Source organism: Gouania willdenowi, chromosome 9 (genome assembly GCF_900634775.1).
Source record: "Gouania willdenowi chromosome 9, fGouWil2.1, whole genome shotgun sequence".
In the NCBI taxonomy this organism is placed as follows: domain Eukaryota; kingdom Metazoa; phylum Chordata; class Actinopteri; order Blenniiformes; family Gobiesocidae; genus Gouania; species Gouania willdenowi.
In genome coordinates this window covers 37220658-37247446 of record NC_041052.1, presented here as the reverse complement: position 1 = coordinate 37247446, position 26789 = coordinate 37220658, and the positions used below count along the sequence as shown (strand labels likewise).

General features: G+C 38.1%; 1 protein-coding gene across 4 annotated transcripts in view; it reads left to right on the top strand.

Moving 5' to 3' along the window:
* Window positions 1-26789, top strand: part of acacb (acetyl-CoA carboxylase beta) — a 66318-nt gene that overhangs the window by 14843 nt on the left and 24686 nt on the right. For 2 of the 4 annotated variants that reach the window (XM_028458171.1, XM_028458172.1), the window contains 27 exons: window positions 4646-4778; window positions 4852-4990; window positions 5089-5198; window positions 6772-6853; window positions 6943-7041; window positions 8716-8825; window positions 8905-9015; window positions 9457-9666; window positions 9750-9920; window positions 11362-11523; window positions 11613-11776; window positions 12672-12822; window positions 12912-13015; window positions 13092-13173; window positions 14444-14589; window positions 14675-14825; window positions 14907-15041; window positions 16038-16184; window positions 16277-16465; window positions 16565-16665; window positions 18091-18179; window positions 19148-19272; window positions 19349-19462; window positions 19551-19664; window positions 19799-19888; window positions 20662-20780; window positions 23279-23302. In XM_028458171.1, the coding sequence (XP_028313972.1) occupies window positions 4646-4778; window positions 4852-4990; window positions 5089-5198; window positions 6772-6853; window positions 6943-7041; window positions 8716-8825; window positions 8905-9015; window positions 9457-9666; window positions 9750-9920; window positions 11362-11523; window positions 11613-11776; window positions 12672-12822; window positions 12912-13015; window positions 13092-13173; window positions 14444-14589; window positions 14675-14825; window positions 14907-15041; window positions 16038-16184; window positions 16277-16465; window positions 16565-16665; window positions 18091-18179; window positions 19148-19272; window positions 19349-19462; window positions 19551-19664; window positions 19799-19888; window positions 20662-20780; window positions 23279-23302 (3372 nt within the window). Of the gene's footprint in view, window positions 1-1373; window positions 1502-4645; window positions 4779-4851; window positions 4991-5088; window positions 5199-6771; window positions 6854-6942; window positions 7042-8715; window positions 8826-8904; window positions 9016-9456; window positions 9667-9749; window positions 9921-11361; window positions 11524-11612; window positions 11777-12671; window positions 12823-12911; window positions 13016-13091; window positions 13174-14443; window positions 14590-14674; window positions 14826-14906; window positions 15042-16037; window positions 16185-16276; window positions 16466-16564; window positions 16666-18090; window positions 18180-19147; window positions 19273-19348; window positions 19463-19550; window positions 19665-19798; window positions 19889-20661; window positions 20781-23278; window positions 23303-26789 lie in introns of those variants that run through there. The other 2 variants (XM_028458174.1, XM_028458173.1) reach the window with 2 other exon arrangements.

The window sequence follows — 26789 nt, the reverse complement described above, 5'->3', positions numbered from 1 at the left end:
TGGTCAGATCAGTGTGTCAAACTGTTGACAGCAAAACATTTTTTAAAAATCAATTGTTTTACGCCAGTCATGGTCAACTGGTGGCCCGGGGACCACATGCTGCCCTCGGTCTAATTCTGTGCGGGCCCCCAAAGTAGTTAGTTCAAACACACAAAGTGACAGGAAACAACAAAAACAAAAAACAAATGACAACAAAACACATAAAATAGTAGAAAATGCACAAAATAACAACTAAAAATTTAAAAAATATAGAAAAATACACAGGCAACAGCAAAAGTACATAAAAATCCTGCAAAAATACACAAAAGGACGACAAAAAATATCCAAAAGATACAAAGAGGACAACAAAAATACACAACATTACATTACATCAAGATAATTTACAGGTTTGACTTAGTAATACAGAATATGATTAAAAAAAAAAAAAATGGACAGACTTAAAGCTGATATCCGGAGTTTCTGAGGCGGTGTCCGCCCTCAACAGGTCCACTTCCTCCCCCTGCTTCTGCAATCTACCAGAAGCCACGCCTCTACTTTTCTGCACGCGTATCGCGGAACATAACAAGGTTGCATTGGGTCGAAGGAGGGACTTATACAGTATACATTAATGTATATGAATGACCACTGGCAGTAGACCATAATAAAAGACTAGTTAGGTATTTTTATGAATTTCAAAAGAATCATACATAAACAGATTTCTCAGAAACTCCGGATATCAGCTTTAAGCATTACTTTACTATATGTGTGTATCTATATATATATATGTTTATTCTCTTAAAATTATTATTTTTATTATATATACTGTATATTATGTGTTTTATTACTTTATGTATTCAAAGTAAACATTCAGTCTATTAATTCACTTTACCGCATATTTACCAAAGACTATAAAGTGCATTTTAAAATAACTGTGGGTTGTGCTTTTTATTCAAAAGTTGTTGTTTTTTTTGTTTTTTAAAGTAGTGCAAAAAGATACAAAACATGTATTCTTCTAGATCATTACACATGGGACGTGATGTTAAACCGCCAAAAGATGGTAGTCACATGAGGTTTATCATGTCAGAGTGGCGTGCGAGCTGTCTCAGATATGGGAAGGATGTAAATTTGGGTTTCATCCTCAGTCGTGTTCCTTTGAATCAGGGGGTGTTTCGGCCTTTTGAACACTAGACACCCTTGAGTTTCAAACGTCTGCTTTAGTGCACAGGGTGCAGCAGAGCTCCAGGAGAGACTTTAAAAAAGCCGGTCTCTGCTCAGCTTAGGCCTGCACGGCAGTGAGGAGGGGGTTGTGCTCTGTGAAAGCTTAGCTTTTCATGTGGGAGGAGAGAAGGGAGGAAACACCCAGGAGGAAGCACTGGTGGCTCTCCTTTTGTTTTGGTTTTAGAATGTGAACCTAGGTTTTTTTTAATGTATTTTACTATCCAGCAACTCACAGAGACTCTGTAGGATTTGTAATGGAGGGAAATAACTGCTCGGCTTCCAACTTATTTCCATATCTGCAGAGGTGAGTCTCATGGTGTTCTGTGGAATTTGATACTTGCTTAAGCTGCAGCGTGTTGTGTTTGTGTGTGTGTGTCATGTGTGTCGTGTGTGTCATAAGTGTGTGTGTGTGTGTGTGTGTGTGGACAGCTGTGGCTTTGTGCTCGAGCAGCAGAAAGAGTGAAAAATGTTGCCTCCTGCAGAATGTTTAGTGACTTCTTGATAGTGTTTTTGAAGAGAACGGCTTTGCCTCAAATGTTCACCACATGAACATTGAGCCTCTCAGACAGAAGCGGTCGTAAAACACAAAGGTTGTCGCTATGATGCTGCACATTGATAAGCCCACATTCTTCACTGGACTTCTCCTAATTATTTCCGTACTTAGTTACACGTTTTCAAACAGTTTTCCACTAAAGAACACTTTGTTCTGTATTGTATCATAAAAGAGACACTTGTTAGCTCAGGGTTTTAGAAACTATTTCTTGAGGGAGCCGGCGCGATAGGAGGAAGTTTAAAGTTCACACCGGTTGAGACACAGCTGATCTGCAGCTGTAGGTGGAGCACGCTGAGGCCATGCAGGTGTTCTTCAGTCAAGTCTAAATATGGACTCAAGGTTTGTGAAAGTGCAACAGCTGAAGGACACGCGCACGAATCGCTGGACGGTGTAAGAGCAGTTGGTATTTTAACACGTAAAGTGGATCAATACACACCTGCTGAGCCGGTTTTCTTTTGTTTATTATGCTGTAATGATATTATTATAATGCAGTTTACACCTGTAGATGTACAGAGCAGTTTTCAGTTCACATGATGATAAACTACATATATAGAGTTTAACTGACTTTATGTTCGATTGAATCCCTTGAGTTAAAGGAAAAGTAAAATTTCCATTGATTCTTAAATATTTGCTAGAAAAACAGATGGTTAATGGTTTAGAATTGTCTTCTTAAGTTAAAGGGGTAGCATGTATTTAAAAGTGAATCTATGTAATAAGGTTTCATTTATTCAGACAACTGTTTTTCAGGAAATTCACTTTGATCTCCTGAAATGTTGTTTTAATTGTCAACTGCCAGTCTTCTTCAGAGGCATCTGCTGATCGCTTCGAAACATTTCAGAAAATCAAAGTAAATTTCCTGAAAAACATACTGAATAAATGTATTCAAAAATAAGACAAAATTAAATCTTAACATCTATCTTTAAAGCAAGGAATCTCTGTCTGTGTCTGACTGTTTGTGGCTCAAATATATCTGCGGTTCAGGGACAGACATAACTGCGACTTTCAACATGGCTGCTGCTTGGTTCAAGGGTGTGCAATGTCGAATTTGTTTGGGCTGCAATGATAGCGTTAATCAGTGATGGGCCAGCGAGGCCTTTTCTCCCTGGTCTGTTCTCTTTATGACATATTATATTTTTTTGGTTGCGCTGCCTCCGGTGTTATATATTATGGTAGAGTGTTTATCCAATCACATTTCAGCTAGCTTGTGTTGCCAGGTTCAGTGAAATCTGCCTCTGGCCTTCAGAATTAACAGAGCGGGCGCCTGCGCACTGTAAGTGAACGGACACAGTCAGTAGCAATAGCCAATCAGCTCTCGAGTCTGCGACACCTTGGCCACCTCGAAGGTCTTACGCGGAAGATGACATCTATGCATCCTGTGATTGGATAAGCACTCGTGAGAACCCGGAAGGCGGCTGTAAGGTGTAGCCTCTGATGAGCGCTCATTCTCAGCATTGAAGCATTGAATTTTATTTGTATTTTTAATATTTTTACCATTTCATTTTGTTAATAATCAATCAATAGTAAGGAAATAAAATAGCAAAACAAATAAAAAAAAAAAAATTCTGATTATTCTGTAAATAACGTTGTTTTGCTGTTGCATTTTCTCCAAAACAAATGCAAATAATGTGTTAGCTTTACCTTTTTAATTTTCAATGAATTGTTGGTTTCGTTATCGCCTCGTTGGTGTCTTATATGAAATGGCGACAATGCACATTTTATTGGACGGACTTGTTTAAGCTAACATATACTTTTGCTGGACTTATTAAAACTTTGTTGCCTAATCTCTTAAAATCAGCTTTTATTTTTTAGATTTGGCAGTATCCATGATCCTAGTTTCCTACTCTTTATTGTGAACGCCAGCTTATTGATTTTAAACAGCCTAGATTAAGGGTGATGCACTGTGTATTAGTTTAGGTTTGACTAAGTAGGATGTCACTGAAGGCCTAGGGGTGAAATGCACGGCCCGCCACTGCCAAAGCAAGTTTCTTTGCTGATGATGACGTCATAGATTCTCTCAGAGTCAAAAGCCTGGATAAACAAGGAGGGTATGATGTTTTAGCCAGCAATTTCACCCCACATAACAGTCTTTTAATTACATTTGATATTCTAATATTTAAAAAAAAATATATAAAAAAAATATAATGTAATGTATGTTAAAGCATCAAAGTCATGACGTAATTAGATAACAAACAAGTAGGTAAGGTATTTTACCTGCTTTCTGTGATGTGTCTTGCGATAACACGTGTTATGAATTGGCTCTGTACAAATAAAGATTGATTGATTAGTGAAGTCATTTTGAGACGTAATGGCCTCTTTCAATGGCAATATAAAAAACAAGAATCAAAGAAAGTTCATTTGTAGTTTTAACTCTCTCTCTCTCTGTTTCAACAAGCTGCAGATGTATGCTATCCTATATTACAGTAATACATATATACATGCTTCCTACGAGCACTGCACTAGTATTTTTCAAAAAAAAGACAAAATAAACTTTCTATATTTGAAAGTGAAGCTATTCTTTTAATTGATGTTGCAAAGCCTCTCCTAAGGTAGTTCAGCTGCTGTGTATATATATGTATATATATATGTATATATGGTTTTCAGTGGCAGCTGGAAATTGGACTAAAAGTACAGTGTGTATCTTTTGTGTTCTTGATGATAACACTTGAATTAGGGCCTGGTTTACAGTCTGCTTAAGCTGGCTGCCTAGAAGCTGAACTTTGGGCTTTTGATTTTTCCATGCTGTCATGCACTTGTTGCTCTCGTGCTTTGTGAACAGACTCTGATTAAAAAAGGGGAGGCGTCTGCAGACTTTTTTTGTCCAAGCCTTTGTTTTTCACAGTGTAAAGTGCTCAGGTAGCTGAGTTTGAATGAATAACTGTACGTGCTCTTCTGCAGGCCGAGCATGTCAGGTCTTCACCTGCTGAAAAAGGAGCGTGAACACAGAAAAATTGACCTACACAGAGACTTCACCGTGGCTTCTCCCGCTGAGTTCGTCACACGATTCGGGGGAAGCCGAGTCATAGAAAAAGTGAGACCGTCATTCCCGAGTTTCACACTTGTCCTAATAAAGTCATTACAATGTAAATCTATTCATGTTTCAGGTGCTGATAGCTAACAATGGCATTGCTGCAGTCAAATGTATACGCTCTATCCGTCGCTGGTCATACGAAATGTTCCGCAATGAGAAGATCATCCGCTTTGTGGTCATGGTAACCCCTGAAGACTTGTCAGCCAATGCAGGTTGTTGCCGAATTGATCTTTTTTTTTTTTTTTTTACCAGCTGTCAAACTGTGAGGAAGGCTAATCCTTGTGTGCTGTTAACCCTTCTTGTGCTGCAGAATATATAAAGATTGCTGATCATTATGTGGCTGTTCCTGGCGGTACCAACAACAACAACTATGCTAATGTTGAACTGATTCTGGATGTTGCCAAAAGAAGCTCAGTTCAGGTATATTTAATTGATTGGTCTTTTACACAAGCATATAACTTCTCATGTATAAATCCTCCTACCTGGGTCATTCCATGTCATTTCAACAAATTTTCAGGACATTCCACGCACTTTGGTCCGAAAAAATTCTGACATTTTTGCCACTTGTTCCGTAATTATTTAATAGGCACACTGTAAGTTTTTAGTTTGATAGGATAAATATTTTTTGAGATGTTGACAGTTTAGTGAGGGGGGAATGTGTTGATTTTCTGGATTATAAGACACAAGTTGCGTTTCCGTTACAGATTTTTGTGAAATAAAAGCGATATTTCTAAATGTCAAAGTATAATAGCGCTTTGAACATGTTTCCCATGAATGTTGTTTTGGGCTGGAGCCTCGTAACTCCCCTGAAATCTCATCCCACAAGACTTTGCTGCAGGAGGACGGACGCTCAGAACCTCCTTATACCGCTCCGTATTCCTTTGTTGTTTCACGTCTAATGTACCAGTAATAATTTTAAAGTAATTTGCGAATAAATGTTCCGGTCTCCTCTTCTGTTTACACGTACTGCTCCATGTTTTCTCGGAGAGAAGTCTTCATGTGACCAGTTACGTCATGTCCTGTGACGTGTATTTGTGGAAAAATTGTTTTCATAGCGCTTTAGCGCACACATTTTAATATAGAAATGTCTGAAATACCTCCTCATGAAAGCGTAAAAACATTTTTGTGATATTTGAGTGCTTTTTTGAAATTCAGGTCTTTCCATCACCAGTTTTTTTTTGCGCTATTTAGGTTTTGCGCATTTCCAAGAGTAATGGAAATGCAGCTACAGAGGCAAGCTACAATGTCCTCTTGCGAGTGGTGAAACACCCCAAAGTTGGGGTCCAAAATAAAAATGAGGACGTCACATAAAGTAAAATTGTTTTATATCCTAAGACAGAGTAACCTTTATACTATACATTAAAACAGATTTTTTCTTACATTCCCACATGCAGTTATGGGCCAATGAAAATAGTAAAAAAAGCATTTTTTCAGATTTAAAAAGACTGTCACCCAAGAACCAATGCATATATGTGACTAATCATTAGTAGTCTATGTACATAGCTCAAAGCTGATTAAATTACAGGGAGCTGAGGCAAATGCAAAGTTGTTTACTGAAGACCCAAAAATGTTGAAACCCCGACAAACTTTTATCCAATTTTGACGTGCTGGCATCTCCACCAGATAGGATGTATAGCAGATATTTTTATATATTCTGAGGGAGTAGGTGGAGTTGTAATACTATACCAAATATCAGTTTCCTATGTGGTGTAGTTCTGAGATATTGGAAGCTGAAAATGGAAGAAAACTAAAGAGGAGCAAAAATCAATACATACCCTTCTCACTAAGATGTCCATAACTCAAAAAGTATTCATTTGATCAAACTTAAGATTTACAGTGTGCCTATTAAATAATCACGGAACAATTGGTAAAAATGTCTGAAATTTTTTAGACCGAAGTGCATGGGCTATTTGTGAAATGACATGGAATGACCACCTGTGACTTTTATCCTGTTCAATAAACACAACTTGTGTCCTTTTTTTTCTCCTTTAAGGCTGTGTGGGCCGGTTGGGGTCATGCATCTGAAAATCCAAAGCTTCCAGAGGTCTTGCATAAAGCTGGAATAGCCTTCTTGGGTAAAAAAAAAATAAGAATGTGTTTTTGGTTGGCTTAAACTAAAGCTGTCTGCATGTTTTCATCGCCCTTCTCCTGCTGCTCCTCTCAGGGCCATCCAGTAATGCAATGTGGGCTCTGGGAGATAAGGTGGCTTCTTCCATTGTAGCACAGAGTGCAGACATTCCCACGCTACCATGGAGTGGATCAGGTGACGCATCACAAGTTTCAAGTCCTACAGTCAGGACCAGTGACACCATTCACATAGAAACAGTCCAGATGCAATTTGATTGTTGATGTTATTTATAGTTACAACTGGGAATCACGATAAGACAGCTTCCAATTTGTAGTCTACCAAAACATATTGGACAATATTCATTTCATAATAGGGGTGTGCATTGTCATGAATCTGACGATATGATACAATACCATTCACAATACAATAGATCCCGATACTAAACATTATGATATATATCACAATGTCAATAATTACAAATTTCACCTTTACAAGTACACATACAATTTATTTTATTCTTTTTAAACTTGCGAGAAGAAGTATATGGTCACTAACTGTAATTCAAGTACCAATATCAAAAACACTTTCGCTTCTACAACAGATTCTCATTCTGTTAAGTTCCTGAATTATTAAAAGTACTCTGTATATTTTATGAAAATGAAGTAAAATCAACTTCCAGCTAAAATGCATTGAAGAGTGAGGTAGTTTAACAAGGTCTGATGTGGTTCACTGACACCTAGTGACCGGGCGTTTACGTGCTATGCATATGTTAGTAAAAATAAATGTTTTTTTGGTTTAAAAACCATGAGTTATTAAATCTATTTGGACATCGTTTGGATTGATAAGATAAATAAATGAAAAAACATCAGAGTTACAAAACAAATTCAAGCATACTTGACCAGAAAGACCATGTGCATAAAATATGATCTTGACTTGGAAACTGCTCAGATCAGAGTGTGTCAAACTGTTGCAAAATATTTTTTTTTACAACCAATTGTTAGAACCTTTTACACCAGTCATGGGCAACTGCGGGCCCCCAAAGTAGTTACTTCACACATGCAAAGTGACAGAAAAATACATCAAATGACAACAAAACAAACAAAATTGTAAAACAATACACAAAATAACTTAAAAGAATACGAAGGAAACAGCAAAAGTACATTAAGAAAATGCAATAATACACAAAAAGATAATAAAAATTAGCCAAACATACAGAAACTTCACAGAAGACAATGAAAAAGAAAAATCTAGGGGTAAATTGAAAAAGAAGGCCCAGACAACCACACCATAAACATTAATACCAATATTTTTCTGGATAAGGAAGCCTAACAAAGTAACCAAGAGATGAAAAATTAATTTGATGATAGATATTATTATTGTTATTATTATTATTATCATACGTAATGCTAACACAAGAGGAAGGTTAAGTTTTATGAGGTTATTTATTTCAGACTTAGTAAATGTTATTAATTATATTTGAACTTGCAAAATTGTAATTGACTTTCAGGGGAAAAATTAATTGTAATTTTAGGTTGTAATTGGAAGAAACGCTGGTCACCGTAATCATATTTGAGTTGTAATTGAACATGGATAATTAAAAACATAATTGTAATTGAGCACAACCCTGGCTCGTCTGTTATAACCACCCAACCTTTTTTTTTTTTTGCATCTTTTTGGCATGTTCATGGAAAAACTGTGCAATAAAATCCCCATGTCACAGATTTTTAAAGTTTTTTATCATCAACCATTTAAACCACTCCTATAGATAGAGATTCCTGATATGATATGCAGACATGTGTTACACTCATGTTTAGATATAACCCTTTGCACTATTTCCATTTGATTGTCTGTTCTGTCTCTGTGCACCAGGTCTACGAGTGGACTGGACTCAGGACGACCAAAGGCTCGGGAACGCAATCAGTGTTCCTGCAGAGCTCTACAGGAAAGGCTGCGTCCATGATGTAGACTTTGGAATCACTGTAAGTCTGTTAAACATCAATTTGTATTAAAACATTGAATGAATATGGTGGAATAGTAATTGTTTGTTTTTTGCTACAGGAAGCTGAGAAAATTGGTTATCCAGTTGTTATTAAAGCATCTGAGGGTGGAGGCGGGAAGGGCATCAGGAAAGTTGAAAGTTCCGAGGACTTTCCCAGTTACTTTAGACAGGTTAGTGTATTCTGGAATTTGTTTCAAGTTGTATATTCCCCATTGGAAAAATATGTGCATTTTTTTAATGTTACTTTTTACCAGATTTACAGCAACATTTGTGACATTATAAATATTAAATATCATATTAAATATTAAACGTAACATTTAGATTTTTCATTTAAATCCACTATTCAATATTTAGATTTAACATTTAGATTTAATATTTAACATTTAGATATAATATTTAACATTTAGATTTAATATTTAACATTTAGATTTAATATTTAACATTTAGATATAATATTTACATTTAGATTTAACAAGGAACAAAAAATTTCACATACATTTTTTTAAACATGGTTTGTTACTAAATGTTGCAAAAAGTTACTGTTTACATTAGCGTGCGCAATTTTACAATCGGCGTTATAGGATTCAGTGTTTTTCCGTTTCTGTTTACAGGTTGAGACCGAAGTACCTGGCTCACCCATCTTCATCATGCAATTGGCTCAGCACGCGCGACACTTAGAGGTACAGATACTGGCTGACGAGTATGGGAACGCCATCTCGCTCTTCGGGCGTGACTGCTCCATCCAGAGACGCCACCAAAAGATCATCGAGGAGGCTCCGGCCACCATAGCTGCTGCTTCAACATTCGAGCAAATGGAGCAGGTGAGTTTACGCCACCGACCGCACATGTTTGATCCACTATTCCACATTTTCTGAGATTTGACTGGGTGTCACTTCCCCCTCAGTACGCTGTTCGACTGGCCAAGATGGTGGGCTACGTGAGCGCAGGGACAGTGGAGTACCTCTTCTCTGAGGATGGAAGCTTCTATTTCCTAGAGCTGAACCCGCGGCTGCAGGTGGAACATCCCTGTACAGAGATGATTGGAGACGTGAACCTGCCAGCTGCCCAACTTCAGGTAAACCTTTCATTAAAGGACTTTAAACTGGGATAATCCCAGTATTTTCCAAGCTATTGAACACACTGCCGTATTGGCCGCATTACAATAATTTAGCAATTTTCCAAGAAAAATCTACGTGAAGGCCTCACCGTCACATAGGCAGCACTCTATTGGCTGATGAGGGTGCCCTTCAGGCGACTCGGCCAATCAGAACGGGCAGGTAGGCGGGCTGCTATACTACCGTTAGGTTTAACGGAGATTTCCGTGTATTTCAGTGTAATCTAATGAGCTTCCTTCTGCACAGAAACTCACCCCCTCACTACCCCACATCTTCATATCAGTCCATTTACAGCTTTTTAAGGTCAGTATTTATTGGATCCAGAGTAGTGATGCACTGTTTTCAGCCGAAAACCCTAAATGCACTTTTGGGCCTTTTCCGAGTGAAACACTTTTCTCACCGAAACATTCGGTCAGCGCGCGCACTTGTCTGTAAACAGGCCAACTTGTCTGTGGACTCACAGAGCGTCTGAGCACAAAAGCATTTTATGAGCAGTGTTGATGGAGCACTTAAGTGTCATTTATGTTTCTGTGTCACGTCAACACGTACCACACGGCAGCCTAAATCTGGTTTCAGAGTCTGTCTGGGCGCGGTTCACAGAGATACTTAGATTAGATTATTTAACCAGCGCACACGAGAAATTATGCATGCCACACACAGAGCACACAGTGGTACTAATAATGTGTATAATAATTTATTTTGGGTTTTTGGTTTTAAGCCTTGATTTTCTCATTTTCGGTTTTCGGTTTTGGCCAAGAAATTTAATTTTGGTGCATCCCTAAACCAGACTGATACGCCTCTCCATCCGTCAGACATGCACTATCGCCCCAGAAACTATCATGTTGAGTCTGGACTCTGATTCAGAATCCAGACGCAATCGTTTCTGAACAAACCTTAACGTGATGATTTGGCCACTTTATACCGCTTATTATTTCCTACTGTCAAAACTGTCTGAGATATCTTACATTTTCAACATTATTGTACATCTTATACGCTCTTCCCACCGTAAATGCATACGAGCCAGCACCCCTCCCCGGTCTAGAAACTTCCATTTATTACCTGTATTACTTTTTTATTCAAGCAAACACCTTATTTTAGGCACAGAACGTAAGAACAAATATTCAACAGATGTATGACTGACTCCTGCTGTCACTCGCACGCAATTTCCCTTCACTCAGACACAGTCCTGCATACGGAACTTGTTGCATCAGTGCTGTTATCAAAGCTGTGAGAGCTTTCCTTTGCCCTGTATTATCCGAAGCTCGTTTTTAAACGTTCAGTTCACCGTGATGTTCAGTGGCTGTTCCGCCGTATTGGCTGCACCCTCAACATTAAATGAAAAAAAATAACGTCCTACATGCTGGAAAAAAACTGTACTTATCTGTGTTCCATTCCTGATAGATTGCAATGGGAATCGCACTCAATAGAATAAAGGACATACGATTGCTTTACGGAGAGAGTCCTTGGGGTGACTCAATCATCAACTTTGAGTCCCCAGAATGTGTCCCCAGTCCGAGAGGCCACGTAATAGCTGCTCGGATCACCAGCGAGAATCCAGATGAGGTAACAATCAGTTCTTTTAGCACTAAAGCTTCAAGTTATTTCCATTTTTTTTTAACTTGCTTAGCGTTAATCCTTGTGCTGCTTTGCAGGGGTTCAAGCCCAGCTCGGGCACTGTGCAGGAACTGAACTTCCGCAGCAGTAAAAACGTCTGGGGTTACTTCAGTGTGGCTGCGACCGGTGGTCTTCACGAGTTTGCAGATTCCCAGTTTGGACACTGTTTCTCATGGGGAGAGAATCGGGAAGAAGCCATTTCGTGAGTCTCTGTTTTCATTGAAGACACAACTAAGCCAAGAATGCTGTGCATAGTACTCAAAACCAGCACTGACCTGCTATTCTTCAATTTCGTTCATTTAGCGTTAGCATTAGCTCACTGATTGGAAATCTTTTCCAGTGCCTTATGGGTCAAACACCTGCAAACACATCAATCCATCTTATTTTTGTCAGAAATCCCTCTGAACACTTACATTAAGCCTCATTCACCTGACAAATAAACATCTTACTTTCAAATATTAGTGGACTTATCTGTGGCTTTAGAATGCTGTTTAACTGTTCAACCTTTATATTCATGGTTTTTAAAGTAGATTTTTGACTCCACAAGTCATGGGCTGTGTTGGAAATATAACATTGTACTATACACTACTAACTCAAAGAGCATATACTGTCTACTAGGACGGTAACCATTTCAACTGAAGTATGCTTTGAAGTTTCCCAAGATGCATTTGGAAACTACAAAGACACAGGCTTATCATCTCTGTTGATTCTCCACCTTTGAAAGTTCTGAAAACATTGCAATGCATCATGGGGCTGTATTACTAGTGTATGACTAGTGTGCCCACCATGCATTCTTAAAAAATGTCCCGTTACATCTGGGTATTTCTTGCGTTTTCCTACTATTTAAAGTGATCACACTAAATACTAATTTTGACATCAAATTTAGTACGAGTAGTACGCAACTATGACATTTCCAGCACAGCCTTGGTCTTCCTAATGAGCTCATACTTGATATGTGAACAATCTGAAAAATCTAAAGCAGCAGCATCTAGGAGGGTAGAGTTTTGTCATTATCCAGTGTTAATTTGCTGATGAAATAAGTAGGAGAACCAAACCTGCGGTGATGTGTTTGATGCCGTCTTTACGTTGCTGTTCAGAAACATGGTGGTGGCAATGAAAGAACTGTCCATTCGAGGAGATTTCCGGACTACGGTTGAATATCTCATTAAACTACTGGAGACTGAAAGCTTTCAAAACAATGACATTGACACCAGCTGGCTGGATCATCTCATTGCAGAAAAAGTCCAGGTAGATTTGTTTACTTCAATTTGTGGCCCGTGCTGATCCGTGGACTTGTTATGCAGGCTGTTTGATGATGGCCTATCTTCCTTCTGTAGGCGGAGAGACCGGATACAATGCTGGGCATCGTCTGTGGAGCTCTGCACATTGCTGATGCTGGTATTAGGAAGAGCAGATCTGACTTCCTGCACTCACTGGAGAGGTTTGCAGAAACCCATCTGTAGTTTGTTTCTCTGTTGATGGAGCTGACCTAATAATATTTACTGTTACATTTGTAGAGGGCAGGTACTGCCTGCAGCCAGTCTGCTCAACTCTGTCAGCGTGGACCTGATTTATGAAGGAGTTAAATTCTGTCTAAAGGTAAATGTTTTTTCTTTGTTTACTTTAAAGCTGTTGGAGACGATATGTCAGATAAATCCATAGTGTAGGACTCAGAGATCAGTAGGTTGAAGATCCTTTACTCTTAAACAAATGTAGAAGGTTGAAACTGCCGCTCAAAGTTGGTTTTGGTCTCCATTGTAAAAATTCTCATTTTGAATTCCGTGCATTATATTGTGGGATGTGGAGTCCTGTAGACCAGGGGTTCTCAACCCCATTAGAGGTTGTGAGACACTGGGAGGTGGCCTTGAAGAAACTAAGAATATATATCTTTTTTTTTTAACAATTTGAGCCCATTTTTGCCTAATTTTCCCTTTTTTCTGCAACTACACTAAACTTGCCATAATTTAACCTATTTTTATCACTTTTTTTTTGCCATAATTTAACCTATTTTTATCATGAATTTTTGCTACATTACTCCCATTTCTGCCACTTCTCCATCAAATTTAAATGCTTTTTTGCCATTTTTTTTTCCCACTTTGCTGACATTTTAGGCACTTATAAACTCTTTCCACCACTTTTCCCACCTAATGTCGCATATATTGACCCATTATTGTCACTTTTAACTTCTTTTCACTATAATTCATGCTTATTTTTTACCAATTTAACAATTTTAATGATTTTTCATACCCATTATTTGCCAGTTTAAACTAATGTTTCCTACTTTTTGAATTACATTTTGGGGGCTGGGGGCTGAAAAGGTTGAGAACCACTGCTATAGACGAATGCTTAGAAGTGTTTTTCATTCATTCTTAATGTGAGTTCTTGTGTTTGCCCCCAAAAACTCTGCCAAAGTGACTTCCCAATACATTTCTGGTGTTTTCACTGAAGGCTGCGGCAAAACAATGGTGGATGTTTATTTTGGCGTTTACACGGAATGATCCGAATCCAGCCAAAATTAAAATTCGGCTGGGAAATTTCGGGAACAAACTGGGAACAAAAATGGTGTCAAGTAAATCACTGTCCTGCCTGTCTAGTCACAAGAAATCACAGTAAGAATGAATAAAAAACACTTTTATGAATCCGTCTATGGAACTTCACATCCCACAATGCAATACGCAAAATTTTTCCAACAATTTCAATAAACCAAGGAAGGAGTGTTGAGATCAAATCAAACTTTCGAGTGGCAGGTTAAACCTTTAACATTTTTTGAGCATATGGCCTTCAGTTTATGAATCTATGAGGCTTTATCTGACAAAAAAACAACTATAGTCATGAAAAACCTTTTCATGTTTGTTCCTATTGTCTGCAGGTGGCTCGACAATCCCCAACAACATATGTCATCACGATGAATGGCTCCAATATTGAAATAGACGTCCATAGTTTGAACGACGGCGGCCTACTGCTGTGTTATGACGGGTGCAGCCACACCACTTATATGAAGGAGGAAGTGAACAGGCAAGGCAGTAACCAGGGACACTGAAATGATTTAATACTGGTTTATCGTCAACAGTTACTTCATCATTTTATTTCACTCCCACAGCTACAGGATCACCGTCGGCAACAAAACCTGCGTGTTTGAAAAGGAGAAAGACCCCACCGTGCTGAGGTCGCCCTCTGCTGGCAAGCTGCTGCAGTACATGGTGGAGGACGGGGGTCATATTTTGGCAGGGGAGACGTTTGCAGAGATTGAGGTGAATTTTCACAGCTTTTTTTTTATTTTGTTGATCCTTATTGTATTTGTAATGTGTATTTTGTTGTTGCGATGGCCTCAGGTGATGAAGATGGTGATGACTCTGACTGTGGAGCAGTCTGGGTGCATTCATTTTGTCAAGCGTCCAGGGGCAGTGCTGAAGACTGGCTGCATTATGGCCCACATGGACCTGGACAATCCGAGCAGCGTACATAAAGTAGGTTATTACAAACCTCGGTCTGCACTTAAACTGTGTGTAAAACTTGCTTTAATTTGGAGTTTTTTCTTTTTTTTAAAATTCAAATAAAGACTAAAAGCACAAACTTAAAGTCACTAAAACCCAGTCACAGCAGCCCCGCCCCCACAGCGCTGCACAGTTCTGCATGGAGCTGTTCATCAATGCTCACTGAGGAAACCTAGTCCCTCCTCCCATCTTTAATTGAAGGGGCGGGGCCAACACTGACAGTTAGTGACCTCACTGATCCAAAAAGACGTCACTCATCTGATCTCAGCCAATAGCAAAATTAAATTGCAATAGCTGTCATTCAAGTCATAGAGGGCAGTCATTTTACAACTAAAAACGCTAAATTTAAATACTTAGAGTAAAATGTGAAGAGTCAGGCATTTTTTTTGTGTTATTGTTGTGATTTTGCAAGTTTTTGGAGTCATTTATGTCTATTTGTGGTGTTGTTTTGTGTACTTATATTAAATTTGTGGGTTTTTATTGGCCTTTTGTGCAGGTTTCTGTGATTTTGTATGTTTTTTTGGATTAAATGTATGCATTTTTGTTGTTTTGTATGTTTTTGGATTAAATTTGTGTATTTCCGTTGTTTTGTATGTTTTTGGATTTATTTTGTATATTTTGTTGTAGTTTTATTTTGTGTGTTTTTGGAGTTATGTATGTGTATTTTTTTGGTCTCATTTTGTACATTTCTCAGGTATTTATGTGTATACGTGTAGTCTTATGTGTTTTTAGACTAAATTTGTGTATTTCTATTATGCTTTTGTGGTTGTGGAGATTTTCTGTGATTTGGTATGGTTTTTGGTAGATTCATTTTGTGTAAATTTGCTGTTGCTTTGTGTATTGTCCTGTGATTCTGTATGTTTTTTTTGGAGTCATTTTGCTTGTTTAATTTGGAGGTGGCCTAATAGTAGACGAACAGTCATTGCTAAAACAAGCAACAGTTTACAAATATTTGCTCTTCATCCATAGGTTGAACTCAATACAGCCACTCTGCCGCCTCAGCAACCGCTGCCTATGGTCGGGGAAAAGCTGCATCAAGTGTTTCACAGTGTTCTGGAAAACCTGTTCAAAGTGATGGATGGTTTCTGCCTCGAGGAACCGTACTTCAGCAGCAAAGTACACACAGTCTTCTGCATATTCCTCAGCCAGTAAACCTCAGCTGTCGCTCACCGTGATAGCATGTTTGTGTTTTCCTGTTTGCCCTTTAGCTGAAAGAGTGGGTGGCCAAACTCATGAAGACACTCAAGGACCCTTCGCTGCCACTGTTGGAGCTCCAGGAGATCATGACCAGCGTTGCGAGTCGTATTCCCCAAAGTGTTGAGAAGGATATCCGTAAAGTCATGGTGCAGTACGCCAGCAACATCACATCTGTGCTCTGCCAATTCCCCAGTCAAAGGGTAAAAAACAAGAAGCTGCTTCAAACTTTGACAAGGAAAACCCTCTTCAAACCCCTGGCATCATAGTATTAAAGCCAAGACTGTTTCATTTAATTGCAGATTGCGAACATTTTGGACAGCCACGCAGCAACTCTACAGAGGAAGCCTGACCGGGAGGTTTTCTTCATGAACACTCAGAGCATCGTCCAGCTGGTGCAGAGGTGACTTTTTAACAAGTATTGTGCATGTTAAGAAATGGCAGTAATCAGGGCCGGCGCACACAGTTTTGATGCTTTAGGTTAAAATCTGTGATGCTGCCCCTCTATTTGCAGCGTACCATTATAGCAACATGACACAAAAAAAACAATATGTCAGACAAATAAAGCGAAAACCAGCAACACATTAACGGCAATAAGCCACACACAACGTAAAGCCGAGCCAAAAAGCATTCTCAAAGTGTCAACAATTTGCAATGTGCTGCATTTTAGCGATTCATATTATGCAAATTGTAGTAATGCACCGAAAATGTGGCCACCGAAAGCGCTTACTCGGCTATAACAGGATGTTGTCAGCAAACACAGCGGTGAGCGCGCGCCTCCAAAGAATCCAAACTACTTATCATAAGGATAAATTCAGCTTTAGAGTATATCAGTGCACTTTTCACCAAGATCTTCAGCGTTTCATTGCGAGTTTATCACCTGAATGTGGTGTTAAACAAAGCAGTGCACACAATCAGTTATACACAGTGCACAGGAAAGGGGAATCCAAAAAAGGCAATAAGCTTATTTAAAAAATATTTATAGCAAACTCCTGACAGCATTTTGGCCAACCCCTTTACAAATAGATAAAAAATCTATACACCACTGTCACGGCAAATTTGCGGTTGACCTCATTTGGAGACATGATTTATTGCTCTGGTTGAATGATGGAGTCCAGGCTAGGCATTGATGATTTTATAAAAAAGGTTTATTATAAAACTAAATAAAAAAGAGTACAAAGATGGACAAAATTAGTGACCGCCCGGGCGGACGTCCGATGATCGAGTGGCACAGTTCTAACTCATCACGTATATTCCCCCTCAGTCCCCCTCCCTCCTCCCCCCAGGAGATAAAGAGGACAGGGTGGAGGTGATAGAAGAGGGTGAAAAGAGACAGTTTCTTCTTTGGCTCAAAACAACCAGTTCTCTGGTATCTCCTGATTGTCGTGAGTGTTGGAGGTGTGTGTGTGTGTATTGTGTTTGTGTGTATGAATGGATGTGTATTGGGTGTGTATGTGTGACTATGTGAGTGTGTGTAGGCATGTGACTGTGTGATGCCTCCGTGTCTGAGGGATAAGATGTGTTTTGGGAAGCTGACCTCGAGAAGAGAGCAGAAAACATGAGACAGCAGAAATGAAAAGTCTCAACTTAAAGCCTTAAAAAGAATAAGGTCTGAGTAAATATGTTAATAAACATAACTAACAATTTTTGCCCCGACACCACTTTCTCGTGTGAAGCAAACACACACGAGAAAGTGGGGCCTCGAGAGAGTGACGCTCTCGGCGATTGCCTGTTTCACCTATATGGCTGCGTTGGCCCTGGCAGTAATATTGATCATGATGATAACATTTATTGCTCATTGGTTCCTTTTTCCATCTTGTTCTTCAAGGTACCGCAGTGGGGTCCGTGGTTACATGAAGTCTGTGGTCCTCGATCTGCTCAAGCGTTACCTTCAAGTGGAGAAGCAGTTCCAACAAGGTATGATAAGCATTATGTGTCAAAAATAATCCCCATTAAATCAAAAGATGGTCTTTTTGCAGAGGTGTAAAGAATACTGATATATCCTACTCAAGTAGAAGTACTGTTACTTGATTAAAATTATACTCAAGTACAAGTAAGTCATACATAAAATACTGAAGTACAAGTAAAAAGAAATAAATTAAATAGTACTTAAAGTAAAAGTTACAATAGTTACTTTCTCCTCCCACGTTTATTTTTGGCAATAAATCTTGCCACGGTTCCCTTGCATACAGTGAACATCTCATGTATAAATTTAAAAAGGAAGAGACTAATTCTTGCTCAATTAGAACTTAAAATAACACCAATGAATTTAATTCAAAATTACAAGTTATATTTATGAACTTTAAAACTGAGAAAATAAATGGCATTCAATGCAGTTTTGGCATGATGCATTACAATTATTACACACAAAAGAACAAAAATACACAAAACAACATCAACAGTGACAGAAAAACACACAAAACGGCACCAAAAATAACACAAAACAACATGAGAGCAAAAAACCCGCAAAATGAGTCCAAAAACACCCAAATTCAATTCAAAATTACAAGCTGAATTTATGAATTCTAAAACTGAGAAAATAACCGGCATTTAATGCTGTTTTGGCGCCGTGCATTACGTTTAATCTGGTTGTCAGATATGATGTGATGCATTTGATTGTTGTCTGGTCATTTTATTTTTTGTAGTTTCACAATGTTCGTTGATCATTTTAAGACAAAAAATAATAATTTACTCAGTAACGGTTGGGTGTAGAAATGTAACTAATTACTTCTTATAAAATGTACTTAAGTACAAGTAAAAATACTGATTTAGAAATATACTAAAAAAAAAAACTACCCATAAAAGCAACTCAATGACAGTAGCGTGAGTACTTGTAATCTATTACTTTGACCGCTGTCTTTCTGACTCTTTTTTCCCTCCAATAGCTCACTATGATAAGTGTGTGATAAAGCTGAGAGAGCAGCACAAACCGGACATGAGTCCCGTGCTCGACTACATATTCTCACACGCTCAGGTCTCCAAAAAGAACATCCTGGTCACCATGCTCATAGTAAGATTATAAATATCTCTCCTCAGTAGAGTCTCTCAAAGGGCCTCATGCAGCGTGTGCTTTTGCTCTGGTGTAGGATCAGCTGTGTGGACGAGATCCCATGTTGGCCGATGAGCTCATGACCATCCTGAATGAACTCACTCAGCTCAGTAAGATGGAGAACTCCAAAGTAGCGCTGAGAGCCCGTCAGGTATCACTGCCAGCATTCATCACTCATGAAACTCAAAAACTACCAAAGGATGTTTTTGGATTATTGGAGTGATTTGCTCATCTCACAGGTGCTGATTGCCTCTCATTTACCGTCGTATGAACTAAGACACAACCAAGTGGAGTCCATCTTCCTGTCAGCCATCGACATGTACGGCCACCAGTTTTGCCCAGAGAACTTAAAGGTAAGATTGACATTAAAGGTTCATTCTTTTCTTATAGTAAGGTGAACTTCATGCAGTCTTTGAGATTTTTTACAGTTTCAAAAGACATTAAATAATGTTATGTTGTTTTTTTTTGTTTTTTCTTAAAAAAACAGAAGCTGATTCTCTCAGAAACATCCATTTTTGATGTGTTGCCCAATTTCTTCTACCACTCCAATCAAGTGGTTTGCATGGCCGCCCTGGAGGTACGTTTCTTCTGAGTTCAAACATGTACATATTAAGGCAGACATCGGCAACTGGTGGTCCGGGTGCCACTGGCCCCCAAAGTAAATGCACACAAAGTGGCTCCAGAAACACACAAATTCACACGAAAAATTACATTAAAGACTCCAAAAAGACATACACAATTACTGAAAAATACATAAAAAGGAACAACACAACACACACAGCATAACTCATAACACACAAAATAAACAGAATAACTGAAAAATACAGAAGAAAACAACAACAAAATTACAGAAACACAAAACGACAACAAAAATATCCAAAATGACTCCAAATACAAACAAAAACACAAAACAACATTCATACACAAAATAACAATGAAAACACATAAAACAACATAAAAAAATAGAAAAACACAAAACTACAAATGAAAAGACATCACAACAAAAATACACAAAACAACGAAAATATCAGAAAAACACACAAAACGACAACGAAAACACACAATACAACATAAACACACAAAACAACACAAATCCACACCAAAACTGACAGAAAAACACACAAAACACAACAAAAACAAACAAACAAACAAAATAACATAAAACAAAGACTCTTTCTTCTTTCCTGCTCAGATTAGTCATTCTAAATGCTCTCATGAATATTAATAATGTGGCCCTCAGATCAAACGATCACATTTTTTGTGGCTCCCACTGTTGTTCAAAGGGGTCATTTTTGAGGGTTGGATTATTATTATTATTTATTTATTTATAAATTGTTATTATCTTTGTAGGTCTATGTCCGCCGTGGTTACATTGCCTATGAGCTGAACAGCATTCAGCATCACCAGCTGCAGGATGGAACGTGCGCCGTAGACTTCCAGTTTATGTTGCCGTCCTCTCACCCCAACAGGTAACGACCTCCATCCTGACTAACACATACTCTATTACATCAACAAATATAAAGAATTGTGGTTGTTTTGTCAGGACTGATGCTTCATCAAAGCTAAAACGTCCAATCAAAGGATTGTGATAACAGGCTATGAGTCATTTTCATCGCTGTGGAGGATTTTGGGGTCACTATTAATTTGCAGAGTGGTTTTAAGCCAGCCATGTTAAATACTTCACAAAGCATCACCACTTTCTAATCTTACTGGTTTTATAATCAAACCTTTTGTTGTGTAGTCCTATTATGAGGGGATGCCTCATATTGTTGAGTTCAAATTTCACCCTCTCTACAATAGATACATAAATGAATGAATTATTGAGTTGGGTTGTAAAGACTGGGTTGATTTTTCAATAGATAGCCACTGGATACAACTAGGGGCAACTAATGGTCCATGAACCCTCCACAGGGATGTTAAAGGGGCGCTGTAGAGAACTTCAACCAGATTTGCACTCCATTCAGAAGTCCACATACAGTATGGCCTAGAACAGTACAGCTGATGATGCGTTCAAACAACCCACAAATCGCCATTTGTCTTCAAAGGGTTCCAGATGCAATCATGTGTTATAAGCATGGGGAAAATGTGAGCCCTGCTAATATTGTGGAGTTTCATTGAATTTGTGTATTATTTTGTAGATATCTAGCTGAGATATCTACAACTGAATTAGTTTGTAATTTACACAATAATCAACATTATTCATTGTTTTTCTGACTTTTTGTCATACCCTCACTAATACGTGTTCATGATTCTCCCAAAGTAGAACATAACACAAATGAATATTCAATGCCAATAATTTTATTTCATTTTCATAAATTTAACATTTAATATTCAGGCATTATCTTCTATTTTAGCTCAAATTAAACGATTAAAATGATGTTACCTTCAAGGCAATAAGAATGATAAATATAAGAAATAATATTATAGTAAACGTTTGTATTATTAATACTGTAATTATGATTATATTGTTGTTAAAGAAAAATAATTGTTGAAATTGGAAAAAAAATAAGAAGAAATAAAATAAGTAATATAAATAAATAATTAACCTGTCTGTGTTATATATAGCGTTTATTATATTTTCTACAAAAGAAGCTTCTTTGAATATGTCCCCTTTAAACAGGCATTTAAATTTTAAAAACAAGTCATAGTGCACACAAACCATTTTATTGATGGACTTATGAAATGACTGAGAATATTTTTTATTATCTTGGAAATAAATTCTTAATTTTTCCACGTGCCCCCTACAATGTGCTCATGTACCCTTTGAGTTACGCGTACCCCTGGTTGGGAAACACTGCCCTAAAGGAACAGATTTGGCCCCCGGGCCTTGAGTTTGACACGTGCTTTAAAGGCTTGGAATAAATGTATATTCCCATTAATAACCATACAGTAGGTAAATTAGAATTTTCTTTTTATCATGTTGAAATATGCAATCTAGATCTGTTCTGGATGAAAGTAAATGAGAAACCAACATAACTGATTCAAATTTCTTAAGATTGATCAATTACGAACTGAGTTAAGAGTTAGTGACGTTTGATCAATGATGAAGGATTTGCTTGATTTTTTACTGATCCAGAATTACTGTATTGATCTGGATCATCTCCAAAATCTAATAGAATCTTCCATAATGGCATGTGTGTCAAACTCAAGGCCCGGGGCCCAATTCTGGACCTTTAGAGCATCCATTTTAACCCGCAGGAGAGAAAAATGAAGAATCGGGTGTAAATTATCAACTAATTTGGTTATAGATATCGCAGTTCCTCAAAAAACTTTACAATATTTGCCAGTGCTCACAGTTTCCCCATGTTTATAATACATGTTCACATGATGGCAATCATTTTTTAATGCAAATTGTTAAAACAACTTAACATTTTTCCCAGAAATCCTGCAATTTTCCTAAAATTATTTCACAAAATGTCCACAAATTAAATAAAAATTCCCTATTAGTCGGTGAACAAACCTACGCTTGGTTTATTTTGCTTGATAATGATAGAAAGATCCGACTTGGAAGGGTCATAAGCCCCACCCACTCCTGAAGGCGTCCTATCCAGCGCCCCTTTAGTGACCAGTAAACATTGTCCTGCCTGTGCTGCTTTTTAACAGGACTGTTTTTTGTGTTGTCAGCAGACAGGATTTGCTGGAGGAGATAAAAGATGACATTTTTAGTGATTTCAGTAAATTTCCAGTTGTCTCTTGCTGCCCTCCTGTGTGGCGCTGATCTGTTGAATGCTATATTTTAGCGCACCCACCCAGTGGTCCTGGTGGAAGGTGGCCTATGACTGCTGCTGTTACTGCTTTTGGCTGGGCAATGAATGCAGCGTGTGATTTTTATTTTCTTATTTAATTATTTTTATTTAAATGCACAGCTTACTGCGTCATTATTAACCTGATCGTTTAATCTAAACCTGGTGGTTGTACAGTTTGATTTTTCCTTGCTAATACTCACCTGTCAATCATCTTATTTCAGAGGGAGCAGCCCTACTCTGAACAGGTAGAGTAAAGCTCCTCCCAACCAGCCAAACCACCCGATGGTGTGTATGACTCTCAGAAATGCATGCGGGATGCACCTGTTGCTTTATTTTTTCTCCCTTCGTCGCCACAAACTGGCCTCCTGTGATCAGTCCTGTTTTCTCCGTAAAGCCGAGCTACTGTTTCTGATTCACTGAGTGTCACATGCTCCTCTCCAAAAGCTCAAGCTTCAAATCTCATTGAGTAAAGACAAAGAAAAAGCCTGAGCTCTATGTGCGTCTCATTGTGTTGGTTATTCCACAACGTCCAGGCAAAGTTTTGGATCACATACAGTGCATACGGAAAGTATTCACAGCGCTTCGCTTTTCCCATGTTACATGTTCATGTTACAGCCTTATTCCAAAAGGGATTAAATTCACTTTTTTCCTCAAAATGACAACTTGAAAACGTTTGAGATTTTTGGCAAATTTATTAAAAATAAAAAACCAAGAAATCACTTGTACATAAGCATTCACAGCCTTTGAGATCAAGCTCAAAATTGAGCTGAGGTGCATTCTGTTCCACTGATCATCCTTGAGGTGTTTCTCCAGCCTATTTGGAGTCCACCTGTGGTAAATTCAGTTGATTGGACATGATATGGAAAGGCACACACCTGTCTATATAAGGTCCCACAGTTAGCAGTGTATGTCAGACCACAAAACAAGCATGAAGTTGAAGGAATTGTCTGTAGACCTCCAAGACAGGATCGTCTCAAGGCACAGGTCTAGGGAAGGGTACAGAAAATGTTCTGCTGCTTTAAAGGTTAAAGGTCCCATTGAGCACAGTGGCCTCCATCATCCGTAAATGGAAGAAGTTTGGAACCACCAGGACTCTTCCTAGAGCTGGCCGTCCCTCTACACTGCGTGATCGGGGAAGAAGGGCTTTTGTGAGGGAGGTGACTAACAACCCAATGGTCACTCTGACAGAGCTCCAGGGTTCCTCTGTGGAGGGAGGAGAACCTTCCAGCAGGATGACCATCGCTGCAGCACTCCACCAATCACGTCTGTATGGTAGAGTGGCCAGACGGAAGCCACTCCTTAGTAAAAGGCACATGGCAGCCCGCCTGGTGTTTGCCAAAAGGCACCTGAAAGACTCTCAGACCATGAGAAACAAAATTCTCTGGTCTGATGAGACAAAGATTGAACTCATTGGCGTGAATGCCAAGCGTTGTGTTTGGAGGACACCAGGCACCGCTCATCACCTGCCCAATACCATCCCTACAGTGAAGCATGGTGGTGGCAGCATCATGCTGTGGGGATGTTTTTCAGCAGCAGGAACCGGTAGACAAGTCAAGATTGAGAGAAAAATGAATGCAGTAATGTATAGAAACATCCTGGAAGAAAACCTGGTCCAGAGCGCTTTTGACCTCAGACTGGGGCAACGGTTTATCTTTCAACAGGACAACGACCCTAAGCACACAGCCAAGATATTGAAGGAGTGGCTCCAGGACAACTCTGTGAATGTCCTAGAGTGGCCCAGCCAGAGCCCATTGAACATCTCTGGAGGCATCTGAAAATGGCTGTGCACTGACGCTCCCCTCCAACCTGATGGAGCTCGAGAGGTTCTGTAAAGAGGAATGGGCCAAAGTGGCCACAGATAGATGTGCCAAGCTTGTGGCTTCATATTCCTAAAGACTTGAGGCCGTAATTGCTGCCAAAGGTGCCACAACAAAGTACTGAGCAAAGGCTGTGAATACTTATGCACATGTTATATTTTCATTCTTCATTGGAATAAGGCTCTAACATTATGAAATGTGAATACTTTCCATATGCACTGTAAATCACTTAAATCAGTGCGTACGGGAAAAACTTTAATCCAGTGATTGTCAAACTTTTTTAGGTATTTCCGAATTTCAACTAAGATGAAGTTTCACCTGCACCCATTGCCCCCAAATAACCTAGACAAATAACACGTTTTCAAAATGATTCAACTAACAGGGAACAAGTAACATCATGTTTCATAATAAATCCAAAAATAACCTGCTTAAAAACAAATTTAAAAATGCATTTATTTAATAATGAAACATTGTTTGCAATCAGTGCCAAAAAGCTAAAGTACACATATTTAAATGAATTAACAGGGGAAAAAGTGACGTTTCATAAATGCAAGTAACATATTTTATGAATAAATCAAAGCTAAATTATACTAATTACCTGCATAAAAAAAAACAGATAGTAAAGTTGCAGCAGTCAAAAATACAGGAAATTAATAAACATTGTTTGCAATCTGTGACAAAATGAATTAGGAAATAAATAAGGCAATTCAGTATATGTCTTAAAAATAAACTAACGGGAAAAGTAACATCATGTTTCATAAATGCAAGTAAAGTATTTCATAAATAAATCAAAACTAAAAAAATAATAAAATAAACTAATTAACTGCATAAAGAAAAAACAAATGTAAAAGTGCAGCAGTCAAACATACAGGAAATAACTAAACATTGTTTGCAATCTGTGACAAAATGCTTAAGAAAAAAAATCAGCACATATTTAAATAAACTAACAGGGAGCAAGTAATATATTTAATAATGCAAGTAATGTATTTCATAAATAAATAAAAAATGTATTTATTAATTAATCATTGTTTGCGATCAGTGCCAAAAAGCTTAAGAAAACAAATAAAGAAATTCAGTACACATATTTAAATGAACTAACAGGGAAAAAGTAACATGTTTCATAATGCAAGTAACGTATTTCATAAATAAATCAAAACCAAATTAAACTAATTAACTTCATAAAAACAGATGTTAAAGTTGCAACTGTCAAAAATACAGGAAAGTAAGAAACATTGTTTGCAATCTGTGACAAAATGATTAAGAAAATAAATAAGGAAATTCAGGACACGTATTTAAATAAACTAACAGGGAACAAGTAATATATTTAATAATGCAAGTCACGTATTTCATAAATAAATCAAAACTAAATTAAACTAATTACCTGCATAAAAAAACAAATGTAAAATTGCAGCAATAAAAAATACAGGAATAATGACACATTGTTTGCAATTTGGGACAAAACGATTAAGGAAACAAAAAAGGAAATAATTTTTTTAAGTCCACTATTGAAAGTTTGTTTATCGCTCCACTCCACATCTAATGCAGTCTATTACTTTAATGCTCTTTGGATTTCTGCTACATTTTCAGGCTTCTTGTTATTTCTTTCTTTGTGTGTCGGCGTTGGTTTGTTTAGTGTTAATGATCTTTATTGTCGATGGAAAAAAAAAACATTACAGAAGATTGGCATGAAATTCACAATTATCTCCTGTTTGTCACGCCCCACCTGTCATACCTCCATTCCCCATTAGGGGGCACGCCACACACCGTGAGAATCACTGCTTTAATCAGATTTACTGATGGAATGGGTGTACGTTTAATGAAAACCTGTCCTCTGTGCCTTTAGTTCATTTATGTTGAAGAAATATTGTTATATTATGCAGAGCAAAACATGCCAAAGGTCTGAGTAGTTGACGGC